At 41.0% G+C, this 18605-nt stretch overlaps 1 protein-coding gene across 13 annotated transcripts in view; it reads left to right on the forward strand.

Moving 5' to 3' along the window:
- The window catches only part of Carmil1 (capping protein regulator and myosin 1 linker 1), a 305246-nt gene that overhangs the window by 255453 nt on the left and 31188 nt on the right, over positions 1 to 18605 (forward strand). For 9 of the 13 annotated variants that reach the window (XR_015439361.1, XR_015439362.1, XR_015439363.1 and 6 more), the window contains 3 exons: positions 13105 to 13122; positions 17101 to 17167; positions 17363 to 17559. Coding sequence is in view for 10 of the 13 variants with exons in the window: in XM_087181828.1 (XP_087037954.1) it covers positions 13105 to 13122; positions 17101 to 17167; positions 17363 to 17559 (282 nt within the window). In the remaining 3 variants the exon portion in view is untranslated. The remainder of the gene's footprint in view (positions 1 to 13104; positions 13123 to 17100; positions 17168 to 17362; positions 17560 to 18605) is intronic. The other 4 variants (XM_087181834.1, XM_021260542.2, XM_087181830.1 and 1 more) reach the window with 1 other exon arrangement.

Consider the following 18605-nt stretch of genomic DNA (forward strand, 5'->3'; position numbering starts at 1 on the left):
CTTAGGCACAGCTAGTTTACTAATTGTAATTCTTTTAATTATTTTAATGAGTGTCATACCAGTTTTATTTTGTTTGTTTGTTTGTTTGTTTGGGTTTGGGTGTGCCCAGGTTGTTTGGAGTTTTTTTGGTACCGGGGATCAAACTCGGGACCTTGCGCTTGCGAGGCAGGTGGCGCGGCAGAACCACTGAGCTAAATCCTCAGCCCCAAACCAGTTTTAAATCAAAAGATATTCATGTGAAAGAGCAGCTTATCTGCTTACCACTATTTTCTAGTAAAAGAATTTTAAAAGGGTTGAATTATTATGGAATTCATCTTTGTAAATCCTGTCTCCAGTGATAAAACAGCAATTATTTTTCCTTGACAAATTCAAATTTCAATGTATAATTTTTAGGCTTTAAATATAGTCTTATATTCAGCAAAATTTTGACTTGGACAAATTATTATTTTTTAAACCGCTTTAAACAAATTACCTCATTTTCCGGTACCAATAGTAACTAAACAAATCTATTAACAGTTCTGCCAAGTACACTTAAAATTAGACGCACAAACTGTGCAGAAAGCTTATTCAAATAACAGTTGTTAGTTCCTTCATATAATTTAATTTTGCAATGGCCATTTTTGATTCATATCACTTTAGAAAATGTAGGTGCAACTTTTTATCCACTAGAAAGCAACCTACAAAAACTTTAATTTCAAATTGCAAACCTCAGGGCTATAGTACAGTCTCCGGGTCTGACAAGGAGATTGTATGTTCCTCATGTTTCCAAGACTTTTGTGACAGTCATTTGTAGACATCCCAGGGGCACCCTCCACAGCCCTAGGGAGTTCATCTAGTTCCTTCAGGATCCAGCAGCACCTTCATCTTTTAGTTTTAAACTGGCATGACCAACACAGGCAGAGGTCCATCTTATGGTGTGGTGTTGACTGTCCTCACAAGCCTTCCAAGAGTCAAATGAGGCCCAGAGAAAGCTTCTGTCTTCCTTCTTTAAGTGACAGAGACCACTTCACCTCCCCAGCTGTGGTGCTGGCAGGAGGAGCCAGACAGTTAAGGAAGAGGACGGGGAGGATGTGGTAAACCCTCTCCCAAATGTGCCTTACAGCACTGACCAAATGTGCCCCGAGAGGGCATCCCAAAACCAGAGTCCACATTGGGCATCTTTCTTGTTACCTGGACATGGAGATCTTCTAAGCTTAATTTTGACGTGTAATAATAATTAAATGATTTTGATCTTCCTCTCATGAGCTAAATTAAACAAATGGCACTAATAATCTGCATATCTTTAAAATCAAAACCGTTCCATTGATTACCTTTGTGTGCATAGGTGACACAGGAGTGTAGGCTTAAAGAGAAAACAATTTTAATGAAATCCAAACTAGTTAAGTTCATTTCCAGCAACCACACATGTCATGACTTCAGGGCACAGGACAGGAGTAAAACAACTCTAAGCTCAGCCTCTCTTTTCAGCCCTCAGAAACCTCATGTTTTCAGTGCACTACAGAGGCCTTTGCTCCTCCAACCTTTCTCTTCTGTCACCTCTACTTTAGTACTTCTTGACAGTTGAGATCAAAGACCAAATCTCTACAGGATGAAAGATTCCCTCTTAATTTTGGAGTTAAGCAATACTAAAATTGGAGGAAACCAATTAATATCTTTAGATACTACACGTGTGTGTGTGTGTGTGTGTGTGTGTGTGTGTGTGTGTGTGAGAGAGAGAGAGAGAGAGAGAGAGAGAGAGAGAGAGAGGGAAAGGAGAAAATGGGAAGTCCTTAAACAGGATTTGTGTGCCCAGGTGACAGAGAAGGAAAAAGCTGGAAGAAGGTGGCTGCTGGCTCTCAGAAGGGCCCAGGGGAGGAGGCAGAAGTACTTTATATTGGGAAGGCTTCAGTAGTGACAAGGTTATCAAAAGACCTGTTGAGCCAAAAACACAGCCCAGGCCTTTCATCCATTCAGCACAGGCTTACTGTCGATCCACTGCACACTGGATATTCTTGGCTTCTCACTGGAGTAGAGGGAGAGTGAGGTACCCACCGAGTGAGCCATGGTACAGGGCGCCAGTGGCAGAGCCAGTTCTGGTAGGTCCAGGATGGCCACTCAGGTGACTCCCATGCCTGGGTTTTCTTCTGTGTTGGAAGCTGTGAGTCCACCACTGTAATGAGGTCATCAAGAAAGGCTTGAGTTCGCACAGGACCCATCTTTCAACCCACTGGTCACAACCCATGAGAGAGTCTTGAAATCAATGAAATGGCTATAACCAGGATTTAAGAAAAAAGATTGATCTGAAATAAAACAAAGTACTGAATTACAGCTCATTTTTTTGGTTATACATGCGTGTATGTATAAATTGAAGTGTGACATAAAATATATTTCTTATGATGGGACACAGTTTAAAACATTTGAGAAACTCATGCTCAGTAACTACCCACTGTTTTAACCTTTCCAGAGTACCAGGCACACAGTGCCTCCTTGCATTTACTGAACTCTTTCCTGGGAAGCCCAGGAAGAGCCTAAGCAGAGATGGGGTTGGGGGTAGGAGATTTTTGGGACCCCGGAGAGTCACCACTAAAAAGACATCTCCTCTTTATTTCTTTTGTTTTGGGCTCCCATAGAACTGCATTTACTGAGGTGTGCCTTTTGCTGTATGTCACTGAACTCCACTACAGGCCACTTTAACAAATGTCCTCATACACTTTGTTGTATGTTCTATTTATGCTACCTCTACCACTGCAGTGGCCACTGTGTTGGTCACTGTTCATTTTATCTTGAAATGCCATCATTACAAAGACACACAGAAGTTGCAGGTCATTACCAGGAACAGCGGGAGCTCTGAGCTGTTTGCTCTCCACCCCGTAGATAAAGCACATCTGGCCATGACTCATACCTAACTTTGGTTTTGCCAGTTGAAAATCCTAGCACTAAATGGCTGAATGTGTACCTGACCTGCAAGACTGGTCAGGGCCAGAAGAAGTACATTATGTTGTATTCAGTTAAAAGTCTGGATTCATTTTTTCTCCCTTCATTATTGTAATTTACTAATTTTTAAAAAATCTTATTGTTCTATTCCAATCCAAAGGTCACTTATGGATCAAAGTGGTTGTTATTCCTTATAAAATGGAAAATCAGATATGATGGGAGGAGTTATGGTGGAGGAAGAGAGGTTGCTATGGAAGGACATTGGGGGAAGGTTCTAAGCATCATGCCCAACACAGTACTGGCCTTAGGAACAGGTGTACAGTGAGAGATGGCGTTTGGAAGAAAACTTAGCTGGGAAGAAGATGAGTAAGTAAACTTAGCAGAGAGAGAAGCACATGGAGAGACTTGAAATGAGGGAGGCACATGCCGCTGGGAAGAACTGTCCTGCTATTCCTATGTCACAAGAGCGAAAGGTGGGCGAGAAGTTTGGTGAGGAGGCTAGAAAAGGCAGCATGTGTGTCACCAACACCTCTGAGGTCTCACCAAAAGGTTTTCCTGCTTATTGGTGGCGATTTATTTTAAGGCCGTTGGAGGTGAGGATGCTGGAAGGAAAGACTGGCTTGGGCCAACCACATTTGTAATTACAGTGGTGCTCAAATGAAAATGGAGGGGCTGGAACTGCTCAGCTAGCTGTCCGTTAGTGAGTTGTAGTCATAGCTCTGGGGCTCAGCTCCAGGCTAAACTGATCGCCCCCTCTGCTTCCACAGAGCCACTGTGTGACTGTGCCCACCTGCGGACCTTTGCTGGCATGACTGCAGGCCCCTCAGTGCTGTAACACTTTTCTCCTTTATATTCCTAACACTGACCTACACTTACCTTGCACTACAGGTCTATATAATCGCCTTCCACAGGACATCTCTGGTGACATGTCCAACAAGCAACTCCTGCTCAGTGCCCTAGATGGAATCGAGTTTGCCCCTTCCTCCTTTCTGAGGCTTCCACATCCGGATATACAACACCACCCCTAATCTGCACATCTGTCCCCACCTCTACCAGCCAGCCTCAGTCTCACCCTTTACCTCTCTGTCCTGTCTGCTGCTGTCCCCCAGCCTGGCCCCCTTTGGTTGCTGCCTGGGCACCTCAAGCAGACATGTAACTCAGGCTCCTTCCTCTGCAGACAGCCATCCCTGCTCAGAGCCACAGGTGCTTTCTCCAGGGGAAACCACATCCAGTCAAAGATGCCAAGTGCTCTGCTGGCTTTCATGGTGCCCACATCAAATCCAGCCACCTCTTGTGGTCCCTGAGGTCCTGCACAATGTGCCCCTGCCCACCTCATTCTCTTGTTCCAAGATCTGGTCCCACTCTGTCCCCTTCTCTCACCCATCGTGGTCACTTCCCATGTCCCTGGCAGAAGTCCTGGCTCCCAGCTCAGCTACTGTTCCCTCTGCTGGGAACTCTCTTCTCCCAGTGGTCCTGTGGCTGTCTTGTCACTGTTTGAGTCTCAGTTCATGTCTCTTCTCAGAAGTTTTCCTCCATCCTCCTAGCCACTGAAGCCTTCTGGTCACTTCCATACTATTCTATCTTCTCAGCACTCATTTGGACCTAAAATAAACTTATATACTCATAGATATTTTTATTGTCCACTTCCCATGCTAGATATATGCATGTTTATGTAATTTGTACCAGGCCTTATACATGCTAGGCATGTGCTGTACCTCTGCGCTACATCCCCAACCCCATACCCTAAGCTTGTGGAGTACAGGGACTTTATTCTTTCAGTCATATAGCTGCTGTGTGTAGATCAGTGCCTGGCACATAATAGTTGTTCATTCAATTTTGTTTAATGTCCTAGCTTTGCATTTCAGTCACTTGCATGGCTCTCCTTTCCTCTTAGAGTCTCTGCTCCTGGAGGGCATAGGAGTGATGTCTTTATTAATTTCTCTATAGCTAATGCCATCAAATATCAGTAACAGCTTTCTCTGGAACTCTAGAGAATAATGCTTTCCATTAAAAGGTTCTTACCTTTCGATTTAAAAGCATCAGTTGGCAAGAACATTATAGGTACCAAGGAGAAGATCAGATCCAGACACCTATTGTGACCAGTGCTCCATCATAGCCGCCATGAGTGGCAGCAAGGGTAACCCTGAGAATCTGAGCATAGAGATGTGAGCCTAATTGCCCCATATCACACTGGGAGATAAGACTAGCTACAGCTGGGAGCTGAATTCCTAATGATTCAACTCCCAAACCCATTTCCTGTCTACTGAATTCCTGGTCAGGCTGGCCTGGATCACCAGGAACTTAGGGAAGGAAAGAGTCTTTGTTCTGAGACTTCATATTTAGCACTTGGTGGCTGATGGCCCTGTCACCCCAGGCTGATTCTTGGCTCACAGGTTTTCCTCCTCGTAGCCAGTGGGTTGGGTGCGGGTGGTCTAACCTATGGTGGCACATTCACACCTCTTCCAGTACAGGGCAAGGTATGGCTGGGGTTGAACTGATGGCAACAAGCAGCAGAAAGACCAGGGTTGGGGACTTGACCCCTGACAGCTGCCCACACCTCTGTGGTCATTCCAAACTCAGTGTGTCAGCTTGTCCTACTCACACTGGCTTTCAAATTGATGGGTGTCCTTGTCTGATAGAATCTGAGGTTTAACCAAATGTCTCCAGAAAATAAAGACTTAGGAGGGGTGGAATTGCTTAGGCTGAAATTAGGAAATGACAAAGTGGCCTAAAATGTCGGTGGACAGGGAAAGGAAACTAACTTACATTTTTGACCGACTGAGTAGGTCGACTGGATAAACTTAAGTGATTCTTTGTGAAGAATCTCTAATTGTTCTAGTCATGGTTTAGAAAAAATAATGAGCTTGGGGTGACTTAACCTTCAGTCTTCAACTCACGTGTGGAAATGCAGAATTTTGTCCAAATTCCATTTTCCAAATGCCCCCAGAGGAGAGGGAGCCACCGTCACTGTCTAGATGTCCACTTAGGATCTTCTGTAGGAACTGAGAGCAAATCTCTGTGACAAAGCCATCCCTTAACAAAATCAGTATCTAATGTATGTTTGGTTTTTTTTGTTTTGGAGGGTTTTTTTTTTCTGTACCAGGAATTGAACTCAGGACCTTGAACTTGCCAGGCAGGCATGGCACCACTGAGCTAAATCCTCGGCCCTGTATCTAATGTAAATGGTTGCTATCTTTGGCCTTTGATGTGTATGCTGAAGAAAATTCATACTCACTTTCATACTAAAAAATCACACTTAGAAATTTGACCAGAAAAGTATTTCCATGCTACAGATATAACTGCAAGGAATACAAACACACACACACACACACACACGTCTAGATTATGTATCCTTACATAAATTAATTTATTTATTGGATGTGTTCTGCCTTCTTTAAGAAACTATTATGGGTAGCAAATTTAATAATTAATAGAATAGTAATTAAAAAGAAAAGTGAGATAAACAGAGTCAAAGGAAAAACTGAGCAACCTTGTGATGTTCCCATTTGCTTGCTTATGGAACCCTGTTTTAGGTCATAGTGCTGCAAGTTGTAAACTTTAACATTTGAGTGTGGAATCATTGTTTCTGCCCAGGCAAAAGCCTGTCTAAGTGCTAAGCTAGGAGTAGGTTGGTTCTGTAATCCAAGCTGGACTTTTCCTTTGGAAACCTCATCAAATCCACCTCACTGCATGAGCAAGCTGAGATCCCCAAATGCCACACTCAGTTCTGCATGGCCAGAAGGGCTTTTCCTTGAAGAAGGTCCCAGAGCATCCTCTATTATGACATAACAAAGCCTCGTGATTCCTGTTAAGGACATGTAGCCTCCACTCCCCAGGTGACTGGGTGATGGGCCACCTATAAGCAGTTATTTAATATTAAAACTAATGTTGGTAAGTGTCAGTGGAAGAGTCATATGGGATTTTCTGGTTAATATGAAATCAGGAAAAGTAAGAAACTGCATCTACAGACACTGAAAACCAGTTGTTGTTATTGTTACTTTATTATAAAATAACACCATAGTGGCACATAAAGGATAGATTCAATGGAAAATTTACCCAATTTTTCACTATAGCTTGGCTGTGAATCATTAATTCACTTCAAAACAAGATCAAAGCCAATACAAAATCAGAAGTGACAAAGAATATTACATTGTTTTGACAGAATCTTTTGGGTGAAAGAGATTTTGGTGATCAAATAGCTGTCAAAAGAATCTGTAATTTAGAGTGGGATGTGTTGAAAATCTACCCTTTTGAGAATCTATTTAGAAGGACGATAATTAAAAGGAGCAACAATGAAGACAGCAAAGATCTTGGTTCCCAAGACAGGGCTGTTTTCGCGAGTTTGGGTGTAAACCATCTTGATGCAAAGCTCTACTTAAGGTTGAAGAGTTCGGAAACAGAGACCGTGATCTCAGAAAAGCTTAAGGATCTGTGAGATTTGAGCCACTTTCTCTGTAACAATAAGTGCCAGACCTCCTGATGACTAGTTGGCTACTCCAGCCCCTAGCCAGAATCCCAGGACACCAGGCCCCCAAATCACCCTCCATTCCTGTCACCTGGCTCCACTACTTCCTTGAGGAAAGTTCTTTAAAGCAGTACAGCACATTGTTATCAGCTTTGATCTGTTCCCTGTTGGTGGTATTGGTAGTGTTGTAAACCATTCATTTTCCTCATCTTTAGAGGTAGTCTGTTATGTTAAACATTATAGGCCATTTTGTTTCTTGATCTTGGTATCATCAAACCATAATGTCCATCCTAGAGGAGAGTATTTTAAGTCTTCTCCAAACCTCTTCCTTCTTGCCTTCCTTGGTAAATAGATTGCCCAAAAGATCGAGATTTAAAATATCTTTTTCAGCTATGATACTCTGTGGGTTTTCTCCATTGTTCTTTCGCTATAAATAAAAGGTTAAAATGTTATTTAGGTTTTTATAACCATTAGGGGTAAAAACAGTGTGCTTAATAGTGCAGTAAAATACTTAACAAATTTTCCCACTTTCCCTTTCATTATAGTGCAACAGCAGCACAGACAAGAGCCATTATAGTGAGTATCGGCTTCTGTCCCCACCACCACTAACACAAATTCTTATCGAAAAATATTTGCTTGAAATCAGTACCAGATACAGTAATTTCATTCATTGGACCACTCTTTAAAAAAATGTGTTAAATTCACTTTTAAAACAACATTCAAGTGAAATAAAATTGATAAAAAGTGAACTATTTCTTGGAAAAAACAGTGAAGTTAGGAAGGTAAAGATTTAATTTTCTTGTATCAAAAAAAATGCGTATCTGGAAGACAAGGAAATGAACCATTTAAATTTCAACATGACACTGTGGTGATCTTCACAACAGCCTCTGGTCAGTGCCTTTTTCAGAATGCTTTGAATTTAACATCATGATGCCAGTTTAACTTTTATACAAAATGAGATTCTGGATATAAAAGTTAATGAGGGTGGCGTGAATAGCTGGATTTATGTTGTGCTCAGTAGGAAATGTGCTGCACCACTAAATCTCCAGTTGTTCTTCCTTTTGCCCATTGATTTACTTTGGCTTCCTCAGAGTTTATGGCTTCCATGTACACACTTCTGGGTTTAAGGAGACAACTCAGTGCTGTCCAGCAGCCATCCTAGAGAGAGCAAGCATCTCTTTGTCAGCAAGGTTTTTACCACCTCAGACTTTTGAAAATGGAAATACATTAAAAATCACTTTCTAACCCACAAATGTGATAATAATGTTTGGCTAGATATCATTAAGGATTGCTGAGTTTTGGTTCCTGTGAGAATTAACTCAGTGGAAAATCTAGTAGGAAATACTTAATTTTTGTAATCCAGTTCATTAAACAGAGTTTACCTATATCCACGTTAAAAGTGCCCAGAAGAGCACAAGGTGAGCCAAGGATGTCTTATATCAAAAGGCAAGGATTGGCTCTAAATCCAATGAGATCATTTCAAAGGACACAAAATCTAGATTGAAAGGGCTCTGCTAGGATTCTCTGAGTCCCAGAAAATCTGAAAAGAATAATGACAGCAATCACTTATTATCTATTCAGTTAATTTTTTAAAAAGTCCTTGAGTTCATTGTGATTCTCAGATAATATAAAGAGAGGTAAGGTCAAGAACAGTGTTCTTCAACCCTTTTGGCACCAGTGTTGTTATCTCACGGAAAGCAATTTTTCCACCAACCACATGGTGCTGGTGGTGGTGGGGGATGAAGGGTTATGGTGTGGTGTGGCTTTGTGTGATTCAAGGGCATTGCATTTATTTTATTTTTATTATTGTTACATTGTAATATTAAGTGCACAGCCTAGATCCCTCACACATGCAGTTCGCAGGAGGATTCATGCTCCTATGGGAGTCTAGTATTACAGGTGGTAGAGCTCAGGTGGTAATGCTAATGGTGGGACATGGCTGTACATACAGGTAAAGTTTCATTCACCTGCAGCTCACCTCCTGTTGTGCAGCCTGGTTCCTAACAGGCCATGGATTGGTACCAGTACGTGGTTCATGGGTTGGGGGCCCCTGGTCTCGGGAGGGTTTTACAAAGGAATAGAAGCTAATAAATACAGGGACAATGAAAGAAGTACAAGGTTTCAGCTTTACAGCTCCCTTTTCATTCACTAATTCAGGCAAAGATTGCCAATAGCTCTTTAAAATAGTTGGTTTTCTGCCTGGACTAAAAGTATTGCTGCACCGAATTGTTAATTACCGGGGGGAATGACACTTTTCAATGGAGTGGTTGGGAAGTCCCTTACCAATCAAGAGATCAAACTTAGCATTGTCATCAGCAGTGGAACCACCTGGTGGTTTATCCAGTGTTGTATTTGTGCCAAAAATGTTTCACCAGATTCTTTAACTATGAGGAAACACTTCCACAAATGCAGGCTCTGGGGCAGTCTCTGAAATACTCTGGATTCTTTAGGAGAGACAGTGGTATGCAAGGGAAGACAGGGTTGGGAACAGAGGGAGGAGGATGTGAGAATTAGACAAAGAAAGTGAAAGACATGCTATCATGTGTAATGGGTGGACTGGCCATTAGATTCTCAATCTGAAGAAAGAGATGTTTTTGTTTGAAGGACAGTTGGGGGAATTTGAACATGGACTATATTAGCATTAGATATTATGTAATTGTTAATTTCCTCATGTGATAGTATGGTTATGTGGGAGGATATGTAATTCTTAGGATGTTTATGCAGAAATATGTAAGGGTGAGATATCAGGATCAGCATTTAAATGGTGTAACCCAAAATTGTATATGTGTGACACAGAGAGAGAGGGAGAGAGAGAGAGAGGAAAGAGTTTGTAGTGACAAAATGTTAACTATTGGTTAATCTAAGTGAAAAATGTACTCTGTTTATTATTCCATCCTTGTACTTTATTTAATATAAATTTGAAATTGCTTATGTTTAATAGTTGAGGGGCAGGGTAAATGTATACATTTAATGATCGATGGTGTAGACACCAGTCTATGACAAAACTCTGTGGTCCATGGGAGAGTTTTTATTAATCTAACATGAAACTGGAAAAATAAGAATAAATTTTTCATGGAAAGAAATGTATCTAATTTAACTTATTGTTCTTTATAATAGACTGTAACTTCTGTATTTTGTGTTTCTGCCTGAATTCCCTTTCTGATGATGACACTTGTAGTAGTAATGATTTTCGGTAAGGTGAATATTAGATTAATGCAGTGATTTAATTCACTTTTTCATTTAACAACACTTCCCAGGCTCTGGGGCGCTAAATGTGAACAACATAGAATCTGGACTTATCCTTTCCACCCAAAGACAGCTGCAATAGCCTCATTAGACCACTACTTCCCATCTCACTCTTCTCCCCTTCCCCAGGGGAAGCATCATGAGTTTGATTACTTCCTGTTTGTTTCTGTGTTCATACATACATGTACTCATCTGTAGTGGTGTTTTGTATGTTTTGGTACGTACATAGTGGCATCATGTCTTTCTGAAACTTGCTTTTTCTACTCAGTATTCTGAGATTGTTTATGTTGCTATCAATGACGATGTGTTTTCCTTTTAACTGCTGTTCTTTCATTTATTTAGCTGCTGCTCTACACCTCAGTTTACTTGTTTTCCTGTTGCTAGGCTTGGAAATTGCTCTCAGTTGTGTGTGTGTGTGTGTGTGTGTGTGTGTGTGTGTGTGTCTAGTACCAGGGATCGAACTCGGGACCTTGTACATGAGAGGCAGGCACTGGAACCACTGAGCTAAATCCCCAGCCCTGCTCTCAGTTTTTTTGCTCTGATAAGTCTGCGTCTTACTAATGCTCTTCCTGGCTCCTTCTTCGGGAATAGAAGATTGAAAAAAGTGATCATACTGACAATCCTTGTAGTCATAGCCACTTATTGAAACACTGGGATGTCACTGATTGGCACTATCTTATTTAATCTTCACAATAATTTTTTATAGAAACTAGGTAACTGAGACCTGATTTCACAGTAACACTGGCCAAAGTCCCACAAACCAATAAATGTCAGATCTGGGTCTTGAGACCATTTCTTGGATGCCAGAGCTGGGAGTGTGAGTCGTGTTCCCTAGAAAGCGTAGTTGCACGCCACTATCTGAACAAGAAGGTGTCAAAATCAGTAGAGCCTAAATGAGTGCCCAAAAAACATGCATGCATAATGATCTTCCTCCTGTTAAAACACTGAATCAGCCATTGCCATGGTTTCCTTCTAAACATGAATATTTTTTTTTTGCTTGCCTGTCACTGTAGGACTTGAACCAATTGAAAGGTTCTCCACCCTTACTTACAGCGATCATTAGGTGTATAATTGAGACAGAGTACTTGTCTTGTTGAATTAACCTTACAATAAGAGAAAGAAAGTCTAAAATTATCTATGGAGTTTCCCCATCAGCTATGACACTCATATATACATATCCATAATCACACCTTTATGGAAGATTCTGAAGAGAGACAGAAGTCTTTATATTTGGCAAGAAAATTTTAAAAATATATTTCAAGATTTGAAAATATATTTTTTATTTTTTCTGTTTCATTCAGTAAGTCTGTTTTCATTCTTATTTAGTGGGTTATAAAATTATTCATATTTGGAGAAAATTGCTTAATAAAGTATGAAATTAGAATTCAGGTTCCAGATGTTGCCAAGGCAAACCATTCTGATAAAGCAATACTGCTGCTGATGGTGGCAGGAGTGGTAACGAGGAAGGATTTTGCACTTATGGAGAGACCCAAACCATTTACATACACAAATTGAGGAGCCCTGTATTTTCCTCCCATTTTATATTGAGAACAATTCCAACAAAAAATAAAGATCTTTAAAAGATACAACAGCCCAGGGTAAATGGAATAGGTAGCTCTCCTTATATCATGTTTTAAAAGGAAATTTAAAAGGATTTTTCCAGTAATCCTACATTGCTTTCAAGAAGACTGATGTTCTACAACTGGAATTATTTTTTGTTTTTAAAAATTCTTTTTAAAGTTTCAAAATAATAAAATATGCCCTGTCACTGGTGACCAGTGGGATTTTAAAAGTTATTTAACTAGACATGTAATGCAAAATACAAGGTGACCTAAATTCCCACTGGGAGACAAGGTAGCCTGAATAGTTGGGCATGTTTTAAGGAGAAAACTGTGCTGGTTCCTGGTATCCAATCCTTTCCTCAAAAGTACTGATAATTCAAAGTGACTACATCCTGAAATGCAGTAGGGAGCACAGAGTGATGTAACCAACCTGAGAAGGGGCCTTGTCCTTGGTCCCGCAGAAGAGACCATAGATACACTGTCCCTGTGTTGCTGCAGGGAGCAGCCCTGTGACTCCAGCACTAGGACTTGCATGGGGCTGCCATTGTTCTGTCCACTGTGTGCCTTTGGAACTGATGAGGTTCCTATCTCCCACAGGGATCCCCATCCCCCACATGGGGTCACCATCCCCTTGTGGGCCTACTAAATGTGACTTTCCACGCACTTAGTAAGAGATAACACCTGTATGTAAGCCTTTCTGTAGTTTCTCCAGCTTTAATTGTGCTTTTGCTAGATGCCTCGAGCCTAATATTTTGGCCTCATTCTCACCTTACTGCTTTGCTATGAAGGCTTTGTATATATTTAGCTTTTCTATTTCTTTGTGAGTGGTGTCTCTCTCCCTCCCCTTTTCTAGTAATGCTGCTGCTTTATCTCTCTTCCATTCATGTTTTTCCCCCCCTTTCTTTTTGCTGCATGGAGACTCTCTGCTGTACAAGTGTAAGTATTTTTTGGTAGCTCTGCAGTGTCTGGCCACCTTAGTGGACATTCTTGTGCTCTGTTTGCTTCTGTGCTGCCTGGCTAGGGTTCTGGGAGATTGTAGTGTCGTCCTCTGTCTGCAGATCCTGAATCAACAATTTAGAGGCAAGATTGGATTTTACAGCTGGGCATGGTGGTGCTCACCTGTAATCCCAGCACTTGGGAGGTTGGGGCAGGAAGAACCATGAATTCAAGGGCAGCCTGAGATACATAGCCATTTCAAGGGCAGCCTGAACTGTCTAGCAAGATCCTGTCTCAAAAAAACAAAACAAAACAAAAAAGATTGGGTTTTACAGAATGGGTCAGCTAGTAAAACAGACGATAAATTTAAATATCCTCCACTGTGTGCCCCAAAGCTAGGGAATATTGATGAAGAAGGTGCCATCACGCGTGAACAGAAAAGTGTTCATGTCACTCCTGTAATTAGAAAAAGACGTGGCCACAAAACTTCCAGGCTTTTGTTTTTTCTGATTCCTGTCCTATTACTTATTTCAAACCCAGGGTTGTAGAAAGTTGGCACTATGATGTTCTTTTTGTATTAGAAGATTTTTCTAATCTGGTTTTCCAACTGGTACTGTTTGGTTTTCTAAGCCTTGGGGAGGGGAAAAGTGATAATGGCTTCTTGAGCTTGGAATAGGATTTTGTTTATTAATCTTTATGTAAACTTAGCAAAAATAAGTAAGAAAACTACCTCATGCTATTTTCATGGGAATACAAGCAATTTAACTGTTGTTTTAAAACAAATTAATATGTGTAGGAATTACCTACTAAAGGCAGTTTAACAAGAAAACAACATTGTATGATTTAGAAGAGTCTAACATTAGCTTTTAACTTGTGGTTAAAGTGGACACCTGTGTCTGTAGAGCTACTTGCAGAATAATAGTTTAAATCCATTATAAAAATTGGATTTCAGAATAACTTGGCACATGATGCTACTTTTGGATTCTTGGAAAATATAGCTGTGCTATTTTGTTCACATTATGTGTGTGTCCCAGTGAGATTTACTGATAATTTTAGGGCTTTTCTTCTACTTAACACAACAGTTGACAGTGTTCATCATGGTTGCTTTATGAGAAATCCATTTGGAATATGCACCCCTTCGCCTAGTGGAGAGGCTGTGATCACCCTCATTCAAAGAATATTGAGGCACGGGCAGGTGTCCGGGGAAGGTCAACAAGGAGTAAAAAGCAATCCAAAACAATTAACTCTTTTCATTTTTGTACAAAAAGAAAATTGCTCTAAAAAAATTAAAAAGATGGTAAAGTCAGGTTGTTTTTCGCACAGGATATAATCCATCAATCCAACTGTTGATGGGAGGAGTGTAAACAAACCAAATTTCTAGACAAACACTGGGTGAATAGTCATAGTTTATTTTTACATTTCATCTTGCTTTAGATTTATATGTACTTGGGTTGTAGGAATAATCCACTAAGATTGAGCAAGTCTGTATTTTCTGTAAAACTAAAGGAAGAAAAAATTCCAATGAAAGAAAAATGTGAGAGAAGTAAGATTCACTTTTTTCTGTTTTTATGCTTAAGCTCCATGAGAGAAAGGGATTGAAATTGGTTTCATCCTAATACCAGCTATAAAAACTACTTATTGCAAGTTCTCCTTCAACTAAAAGCTATAAGCCCCCTAATGTAGCAAAACTTCAGACCCAACAGAATGATAAATTTGATAAGTTTAATGGGAAATACAATTAAGAATTACTTGTACTTGTAAAGAGCATGCAAAATATAGGAAAGCAATGAAACACACTAGAATGCATTCTCTGGTGTGCAAGCTGATTGATAGTCAAAGTTCTAGGCACTCAAAGGCCGGAGATTTAGCTCAGTGGTTCCACCGCCTGCCTCACAAGCGCAAGGTCCAGAGTTCGATCCCTGGTACCAAAAAAAAAAAAAAAGTGCATCAAAGTTCTAGGCACTCAAAAACAAAATCACGAGAAAAACAGTTCCAAAACACCTGATGATTTTTGTTTCTTGATGTCTCTAAAATTAGGTTAACTTAATAAATAAATGAATAGATAGATAAATAAAATAAAATTAGGTTAACTTAAAGGACCCATTTACAGATGGCCATCAGATTTTAAATGAGTTTCTTTATGTACTGTATACATTTTCTTGTATGTATATATATGCATATATACACATAATTATATATTCCTTTTCATATATTTAAAATTATATATCGAAGTGTTTTAATTTTCATATATTTTGGTATCTATTATCGAGGCTTCAATGTCAGGAAATTGGAGCTCAATTATTTTTGCCCATGAATACCTTTGCTATGAAATCCAATCAAGATGCACAGGAGGGAAATGGAAGACATCTTCATCCCATGCATTTTTGATCTTCTTTCCTATTTGCGATGATCCAAGCAAAATCAGCTGGAAGTTACATCCCAGGCTGCTTCTTGGTCCTTTGTGTCCCGTGGTTGTACCTAAGATGCATAGAGTTCTGAAAGATTTCTCACAACCAAGTACAGCATTCATTGTGGTAGTTTGTATCTCCTGAGAACTAATTATCTTCAGAGCTTCACTAAATGAATGAACTGTTCAGCCCACGGACTTCTTCAGTCAACTGCAAAGCCAATTTGGTAGGGAACCACCTTCAAACTGGATCCCCTTCCAGTTGGATTGCGCCTGCTGGTTTTTATTGAGTGGTATTTTTTCTTAAACCTGCAAAGCCTGTTACTTTTTACTTTAATCTCATCCTCAGATTGTTGTTGCCTTTAACAAAGCCTTGACAGGACCAATTGAGCAAGTTTCATTTTCTATTTCAGGAAAACTATTCTAGATTTAAATAGCACTACTCATAATTTTTCCTCCTTTCAACAATAAGTAAGAGCAGAAGGATGTTATTATTAAAGTTGGCATGACTGTCAAAGCTGAAGAGTTGTTTACTTTTAAAGATCAGGATGAACCAATTTATTCTTTGAACCAAGGAATATTTTTTGACCATGTGGATTTTTTGAGGAAGCTTTAGATGACAGCCTGATAAATGAAAGTGTAAAAATCAAGTTCTTTCAGTAGATTGTCTCTTAATTTATACAGTACCAGCTTTGAAACAGTTTAAGCATTGCCGTAGTCCATCTGGCTGGGCAGTGTGGCGAGAAGTTGCTGGGCCTGATCCTATCCCTGATACGGCTTCAGCTGGCAGCTGGGATGTTAGTCTTTATCATCCAGGACTTGTTTTGTCCTTGGAGTTTTTTTTTTGTCGGTGATGACAGAGGTTCCTCACAGCTTCGACCCTTGTGTGATGAAAGTGATGGAGAAGAGAATATGTCTCTGACATGGTGCTGTGCAGTCAACAGTGGATACCAGTGATGGGAAAACACTCTCGTATGTTGCCCTTGGTTTGGATTTCACTTTTTAAAAGACTGGCAAGATCCAAAATGTCTTACTGAGAAGTGCCAGCTGGTAGAGCTATTTCGTTACGGTACCTTTTTTCTGACTGGTCTTTGCCCATGATGTGAATATACAAATCTTGGTGGCAAACTGAAACAAAGAATTAAATGACTTTATTTGTTGAAGTGACAGCTAAAGACTTCAGTATGCTCACAATGATGTTGCTGCAACAGTGAATTCTCTTCAGTTTTTGTGACTGATTTTTACAGTCTTTGAATTTCATTCTTTATGTCCCTGTTAGTATCCTCATGTAACACTCCTCATGGAATAAAATTCTATATCCTTCCTGTTCTTTTAAGTTCCAGGAATAGGTTATAACTAGTTAGGGGTGGGCGAAAAAGAAGAAAATTAGCCATATTATTTGAGAAATTTATAACAGAAATATATCACTTCAGCCTTTGAGTCAGGCTATTGGTGGTACTGAACCATCCCCCAAAGAAGCAAGAGAAATAGACAATGAATCTAGAATGTTCTGAAGTTTGAAAGGCAAGTTTTCTATGACTACTTAAATGCTCTTTTTATCTTATTGCTAGATGACTCCTAAATCCAAAAGGAAGAGTATTCATAGCCGGATGCTGCGGCCTGTTTCCAGGGCCTTTGGTGAGTATGTGGCCAGGACCAACCATTTGCCTATCACTAGAAGTGCTCCCAGAGGACCCGAGACCACTCTGGGCATAGTTCAGAGGGCTGCTGTGTGTGAATGGGTGTTTTCCCAATAGGCTGGAAATGACTTTTCTGAATTTCCTATCCATCCCTCTGCATTGCACTTTGGCCTTGAGCTCTCTTCTGTTGTAGAAATGGAGTTTGACCTGGATAAAGCCCTGGAAGAGGTGCCGATTCATGTGGAAGACCCACCTTTCCCATCCATCAAGCAAGAGAAGCGGAGCTCGGGGTTCATCTCCGAATTGCCCTCAGAAGAGGGCAGGAAGCTGGAACACTTTACTAAGCTGAGGCCAAAGCGGAACAAGAAGCAGCAGCCCACGCAGGCAGCGGTAGGTGGGCACCTGGAAGAGGCCTTCTCTTCCCACGTTCCAAAAGCTTATAGTCATGGACACAGGGCCCTTTCTATACCTGATGTACATGGGGACCATCTTCACTCCCTGCTGTGTAGCTCTGAGAGGACCACACTGTAAATACAATCTCCCACCCAGCTCTTGAAAGACCCTAGAAAAATACCAGGCACATGTGTGAGATGGATAAGCTATATCCATAGCATTTTACAGTGTCTGGCAGAAATTCACTAGCAAAGGAACTTATTTGTAATTGATTTGGGGATGCACACATGGATTTTTGGCCCCCTCCATGTGTGGACCTCCTGCTAAGGCCTTTCTGGTTGCTGAGCTGCATACCGTGTGACCAAGTGGCCCTGAATGGGTGCTTCCGGCTGTGATTCTAGCTCCCCATGGCCCTGTAGAAGATGGGATTGTCAGTGCAGAGGAGCCTGGCAGGGATGGTCCCAGGCCTCTTCCTGGTTAACGCCTTAACTGTCCTGAAACAGCCAAGGTTCTTAACAATTTGTTTCATCTCCTGGCTTTCCTGTCTCTTCATAGTCACCAGAATCTTTCTTCCCCACTTGCTTACCCCAGAACCACACTACAGTTCATTCTAACCTCATCCTGACCATGTCCTAACCTGGCACTGTCCCCAGCCTTTCTTCCTCTTTCCTGGTGTCTGCATATTGCATTGCATCAGAGGCAGAATCCTTCCTTGAGGTTGCTTCCTGCTGGTCCTGGAGTTGTCGCTCGCTGCATCTCCCTTGAAGCCCTGGATTTCCTCTGTCCATCAGTGTCCTCTGCTGTCTGGGCCCCAGAGTCAGGCTCTCTGCTGCTCACAGCAGACCGTCCTGCAGCAGCTGCCTTTTCTTAGACTCGTCTGCCTGTGGAACACCTCAGGCCCAGAGGGTTTAAAGCCCAGAGCTTTGTTCTTCCCTGGGCCAGTCACTACTGTCAGATCTTTCAGATCTTGTCTCCACTGAGTCAACACTTCTACTGCAAGCCTTTCCTTTTGCTATACTCCCACAGAGCTGTGTGAAGGACTT

Source organism: Heterocephalus glaber, unplaced genomic scaffold (assembly GCF_053883595.1).
Source record: "Heterocephalus glaber isolate CG9 unplaced genomic scaffold, H.glaber_assembly_v1.0 deba00001472, whole genome shotgun sequence".
Classification (NCBI taxonomy): Eukaryota; Metazoa; Chordata; class Mammalia; order Rodentia; family Bathyergidae; genus Heterocephalus; species Heterocephalus glaber.